The following is a 6001-nucleotide window of genomic DNA, read 5'->3' as shown; positions in this document are numbered from 1 at the left end:
ATCGGCCGCAGCCCCCGCTGGCCAATGGCGGGGGCCCCCGCGGTTTTTTAAACCGTCCCTCTCCCCCAATCGCCGCCCAGCGCGCTCCGCCCAGCCCCGCCCCCCCACTCTCCTCACCCCAACCGGTTCCAACGGGTATAAGCGCCAACGACCCCCTCGCGCTCGACCTAGCCCGGGAGTAGCTCGGCCGCTGACGTCAGAGAGGCAGACAGCCAATGTTGTCCGGCCCCCGCGCCAGGGGGCGGAGCTTCGGGCAGTTTGAACGTGCGCGGCAGCCAATGGGCTGCGGCGGGGGGCGGGCTCTCGGGCGCCGCGGGTCGGGTTGCTGTGGCGGGCAGTGCCGCGGAAAACAAGAGGCGGTAAGTGCGCGGCCGGGCACCATTCGGCAGCAGCACCTGAGGGAGCAGAGCCCGCGCCGCCCGCTCCGCCCAGCCAGGCAAGGCCCGCGCGCCCGCGGAGCGTCAGCGCGCCGGGAGGGACGGAGGGAGAGCGGGGAGCAGCGGACACCAGCGGCCGTGCTGGGAGCAGGGGCGGCGAGGGGCGCCGGCGGGCGGGAGCGGCCTGAGGCGCGGCCCCGCCTCACACCGCCTCTCCACGCACCGCCTCCCGCAGGGACCCGCGCAGACCTCGCCATGGGCAAAGGCGACCCCAATAAGCCGCGGGGCAAGATGTCCTCGTACGCCTACTTCGTGCAGACGTGCCGCGAGGAGCACAAGAAGAAGCACCCGGACTCGTCCGTCAACTTCGCAGAGTTCTCGCGGAAGTGCTCGGAGCGGTGGAAGGTGAGCCGGGCCGTGCTGAGCCCATGCCGGGCCAGCCCCCGCCCCTGCTGCGGGCTGCTGGGAAAAGATCGCTGGTAGCAGCTGCTGCTTAGGCGTTAGTGGGTCAGTAGCTGCTTTATCTCAGCCAGACTCTTCTTTCCCCTCCGTGTGTCCACAGACAATGTCAAGCAAGGAAAAAGGAAAGTTTGAAGAAATGGCTAAAGGAGACAAAGCTCGTTATGACAGGGAGATGAAAAACTATGTTCCTCCCAAAGGCGAGAAGAAGGGAAAGAAAAAGGACCCCAACGCTCCTAAAAGACCACCGTGAGTGTTCCTATGACTCCCTCCCCACACAGAAAAAAGTATTCTAATAGCTTGATACTTAACTTTAATCACTGTCTCTCATGTAGATCTGCGTTCTTCCTTTTCTGTTCTGAACACCGTCCGAAAATCAAAAACGATCATCCTGGCTTGTCTATTGGAGATACAGCAAAGAAATTAGGTGAAATGTGGTCTGAACAGTCGGCCAAAGATAAACAGCCATATGAACAGAAGGCTGCAAAACTAAAGGAGAAGTATGAAAAGGTACAGTAAAAGAAATACAACAAAGTTAAAGTTGTGGAGCTCACTGTAAATATGTAACTTGCATCTTGCACCCACACCATATGGTGTGGGCTTTTAATTCTTAATGCTTTCTGTTAGCCTTTAGAAGACATGGAAAGGTGTGGTGGGGAGGTATCTGGAACCCTAACAGTCAACCTGGATGGGGGTTTTGCATGTCTAAAGATTTTGCCAGTAAGATGCCTTACTACCAGAAAACAGGTCACCTGCTTGATAAAATAAATATAGTCAGACTCCAAAGCACCGTGGTCATAAAATTCTTAAAACTGTCTATGTTGCATGTTCTTTTGCTCAAAGATTTAAGCATGGAAGTCCCAAGGTGGAAATTCTGCTTTTTTGCATGCACTGTATCTGACCTATGCAGTACAGTAGTACTGAAGTACCAAAGCAGTACAGATTTGTCTTCACTGTTCTAGTGCTAGCAACTTAAAAGCATTTTTCTTACAGGACATTGCAGCATATCGTGCCAAGAGCAAGAGTGATGCAGGAAAGAAGGGCCCAGGTAGGCCTGCAGGATCTAAGAAGAAAGCAGAACCAGAGGAGGAGGAGGAAGAAGAGGAAGAGGAGGAGGAAGAGGAGGAAGAAGATGAGGATGAAGAATAAATGAATGTCCTGCTGTAAAGATTTATGCTCGGAATCCAATATTTTGCTAAGAATGTGAACTCAAGTGCAGCTCATTGTTAGCTTCAGTATAAAAATCTGTACAGAATTGTGTATAGGTAATGTGGTTCTTTGTAGGGAGACCTCAGTTTATAATGTAAGCAGTAGCCAAGGGCTGCTACAGTTCGGTTTGGAAAAACAAAAGTTGTTGAATGTTTCTGCTGTTTCTGCATATTTAATGGTTTTATTGAAATTCAGTGACTGATAGCCAGGTGTTTTTTCTTAGCTAAGTAAAACAAAGGTAGCTTAATAGCTGATCTTATATTTTGTAGTATTTTGTTGCATTGTATTACTTTTTTAACAGTTTTGTAATAAAATGTTGTACATTATTCTTTTTGTGTTCATGATGTTTCTAAGAGGCTGGGCACCCCCAGAATGCTGGAATCCTGTGTGGGAACGTGCAGTGTTCTTGGGCTCTTGCTGTTACTGCAGAACTGGCAAGTCCCTTAGGCACTGACTCCTGGAGCTTTTGCTGCCACTTAAACTGCTTTAACTGATTTCCTCTCCCACTATCATTAGTTAACTGATGCTTTCCTTACAGTAGAGTTTGCTTGTGTTACCTTGTGGGTGATAAAAAAATCTCTTAAGTAGTGAAGTTCTGGATAATTACTCCTGGATTATCTTTCCCCAGACTGCTGAAGCACAGGCCTTTGTTTTGGCATAGTATCTGATAATGAGTGAATGTTTGGAACTTTCTCTTCCAGAGCTCAGGGTTGCTGGCCTTGGCTATAAGACATATGTGGTTAGAGGCATGTCTTCCCAGATGTTGCTACTCCTTCCCTCTCCCCCTGGCTCTAGTATTACTGGCTTCTCATAAAATACACAGCTTGCAGAACAACATGAAAAATGTTGGCATGTCTACCTCCAGTAGATTCCTGCAGAAAGAGAAGGCATTTGTAAAGAACAAGTGTTCCTGATGGGTTCCTGTTCGTGGTTGTAACAGTGTCACCAGTTGTACTATTTCTTGGCTTTCACTTTTTATTTTACTTTAATATATATATAAAGGTTTAAATCTAGGTACCTAACAATATTTTCATCTGGGGAATTTGAGATCCTACAGCTAAACTAAGTAGCTCAAGTTTAATTTGTTGAGCTAAATACCAGGAAATAACTTTTATTAGCCCCTGAAAAGCCCAGCCCTGAAATGTGTAATGTCTAAAAAATTAAGTAATATAAAGGGCAGGCTTCCAAGATTTTATTTAAAATGCGTTGCTATTGTCCATTAGCTTATGAAGTGAGTTTGTGTCCCATCATTGTATTATTTGTAAGATAAAAAGTGTTTTCAGGACTTTACTATGGTAAATGTCACTGAATAGGTCAAAGATAACAGCACTTTCTGAAACAAGAGGCTTGAGAAAAACAGTATATTCTTGTAAGCATGGAAATTAAGTAACTGTAAAGGCAATTCAAATATTATACTGGAGTAGGTGTTAATCTTTGAGAGCCTTAGAAACCCAGAGCTTCTTTTTCCTCCGCACCCTGGCCCTGAGATATTTAAGTGGCATCAGAAGGATTAGCTGCTGTTTTACATGTTGGACCTGCCAGAGATAACTTGGCACAGGTGAGATCAATGGCTCCATTTTTCAGGCTCAGATTTCCTGAAGCTGCAGGCATAAACCAGAAGTGAGAGGCAGGACAACACCTCCAGTGCTCAAGAACATTTTTTGCTGTAGAATTTGCAGTCCTACAGCACCTGCATCCTTAACTCAAAAATTCTATCTAGAGGCAATTCCCTGTTACAGTGTGTATCCAAGATCATGCTGATCTTGTTCCCACATCCTGTTCAGACTTCCCTGTAGAAATGCACCATCACGTCCCCTCACTTCTAACATTCTCTCCCTGGGCAGAACAGTGATGCTTCATGAAGTCTTTCTGATAACATTATTTAAATTTTCTGCAGTGGAGGGGTAAAGTCAGAGTACATTGACTAATTTGATAATGGAAACATAACCCTTCAGGTGTCCGTACAAGTTGCACACCAAAAACTCTGCACCAGGCTGATCTATCAACTGAGAAAGATGCCATGACTAAAGATAATTAACATTTTTTTAAAAACCCATATTTTGTCCCTTTCGCAAAAAGGATGTTCAATATAAAGGCAAATGGAAAAGAGTACATGAAAATTACTGCTTTCAAATTAAGCTTTAAAAAGCACGATGTGTCAGGTCAGGGAGTTCATGTAATGCCCATCTGTGAGCACTTGCTGGAAAGGACTAATAAGTAATCAAAGTGTAAGGAGAATTTTCTGTAAAGATAAGGCCATAGAAGAAAAGCTAAATTAGGTTTTCACATCACTGCTCAATATGGACAAACTTATGAAATAACTCACTGGAGGTGAACTGGGAGGTTTAAAACCAAAACTAAAAGAGATGCCCAAAGTGGTTGCAGGCACCGGGAAGAACTCTCACATGGCACTAGATGTTCAGCATAAAGACATCCCACACAGTAAAGCAGACCAAAAGACCACCAAAAATAAGTCTGAGGTGGATAAAGAGGAAGAATGAGAGAATACCAATTGTAGGAAAGCAGTTTTTAGAAAGTTCAAGTTATTTCTAAACCACTAAGCCAAAAAAAACCCTGCACATCAACAGGCCAGACACAGCAACATGTGGCAAAGCAAAAGAGCATCAGAGCAACATGAGAAAACAGACTAACAACTTTCAAACACATCTGTCGTGTCTGAACTCCAACCAGCAACCAAGCCCCACGCAGCCCCTCGCTCCCCCAAACGGTGGGAGAGAATTAGAATGGCAAATGTAAACTCATGCCTTGAGATAGAAGCAGCTTCATAACTGAAATAAAATAATAATAAATGAATAAATTGCATTAAAAAGAAAAATAACAAAAAGATTTAAAAAATGCTAATGAAGTGATGCAAATGAAAAACAACTCAATAATGCCCAGCCAGATTCCTAAGAGTGTCTTTCAGCCAGCTTTCACCCTAGTTATATGCTGACTCTTATGGCATCGAACATCTGTTTGGTCAGTGGTGTGGGTCACCTGTTCCAGCTGTGTCCCCTTCCAGCTGCTTGTGCACCCCCAGCCTCCTCACTGTCAGGGCAGCATGAGAAGCTGGGAAGTTCTTGACTAAGTGTAAACATTGCATAGTGACAACCAAATCAACATTATCCTCCCCCTGAATCCAATACACAGCACGTACCAGCTACTAGGAAGAAAATTAACTCATCCAAAGCCTATGCATCCACAGAACCAAGAGGGCTGCCAAACTGTCCCAGGGACAATGCATGCTCAAGATACAGTAGCAATGCCTAGAAGAAAACTTTTTAACCTTGTAGAGGGGTTTCAGGCAGTTTTCATGACAAAATACTTTAATGGAAGAGGCATGGTGAAGCATCTGTCTCAAATCCAAGAGTACTTGGATTTGAAACAACTTGAAACTTGAAACAAAATGACAGGACAGATGGTATTAATCCAAGAGTTCTAAGGAAATTGAAGTGATGAAATGGCTGAACTTTGAACTGCACCTTATATTTTTTTCACTTAAAACTGTCCTAAATGCTAGATGAATGGAAGGTCACAAATATGACACTGATTTTTAGAGAACATTCAGTGGAGATGCAGAGAGCTTTGGACCAGGAATGTCCACAGGACAAGTTGGTAGGAGCCACAGTACAGCTGAGAGTTGCTGGACAAATGGCTAAACAGAACTTGTGATTTCACAAGAGGAAATCATGGTCCATAGAGCTGTAAATATTCTTTGAAGAAATCTGTGAACCATAAGGTAAAGGAGATCAGGTAGATTAGGTCTACTTGAGCTTTTCTGGTCTACTTCTCATAAAAGAAATAAGTCACCATGGAAGATCTTGCATGAATAATGAGAGCTAACAGTGAAGATCTGCAAAGCCAGCCTGCAGCCTGATGTGACAGAACAGTAAAACCAGCAGGTGAGATATGGTGTTAGTACAAATTGTATTACATGTTAATGTGTGCTCCCCTGT

The 6001-nt window shown here is 44.8% G+C and overlaps 1 protein-coding gene across 2 annotated transcripts; it reads left to right on the top strand.

Moving 5' to 3' along the window:
- The first annotated feature begins 300 nt into the window (after nt 1–300).
- HMGB2 (high mobility group box 2) lies at nt 301–2371 on the top strand. 2 transcript variants are annotated; one of them, XM_041479895.1, is made up of 5 exons: nt 301–359; nt 613–782; nt 940–1085; nt 1172–1346; nt 1830–2371. In XM_041479895.1, exons 2-5 carry the CDS (start codon nt 633–635, stop codon nt 1983–1985), a joined length of 627 nt encoding a protein of 208 aa, XP_041335829.1. In that variant the 5' UTR covers nt 301–359; nt 613–632; the 3' UTR covers nt 1986–2371. The 2 variants fall into 2 exon arrangements, with proteins under 2 accessions (XP_041335829.1, XP_041335828.1); XM_041479894.1 differs by having other exon boundaries at nt 303–436.
- Nucleotides 2372–6001: the final 3630 nt, after the last annotated feature.

Source organism: Pyrgilauda ruficollis, unplaced genomic scaffold (assembly GCF_017590135.1).
Source record: "Pyrgilauda ruficollis isolate IOZ18807 unplaced genomic scaffold, ASM1759013v1 scaffold5, whole genome shotgun sequence".
Taxonomy (NCBI): domain Eukaryota; kingdom Metazoa; phylum Chordata; class Aves; order Passeriformes; family Passeridae; genus Pyrgilauda; species Pyrgilauda ruficollis.
This window is presented reverse-complemented; position numbering and strand designations above follow the sequence as displayed.

Excerpts from the sequence above, each read along its gene's own strand:
- HMGB2 (XM_041479895.1), top strand. The coding sequence starts at position 633 with ATGGGCAAAGGCGACCCCAATAAGCCGCGGGGCAAGATGTCCTCGTAC. Across the intron at positions 783-939 it reads AGTGCTCGGAGCGGTGGAAG|ACAATGTCAAGCAAGGAAAA; the intron begins GTGAGCCGGGCC and ends GTGTGTCCACAG. Across the intron at positions 1,086-1,171 it reads AACGCTCCTAAAAGACCACC|ATCTGCGTTCTTCCTTTTCT; the intron begins GTGAGTGTTCCT and ends TCTCTCATGTAG.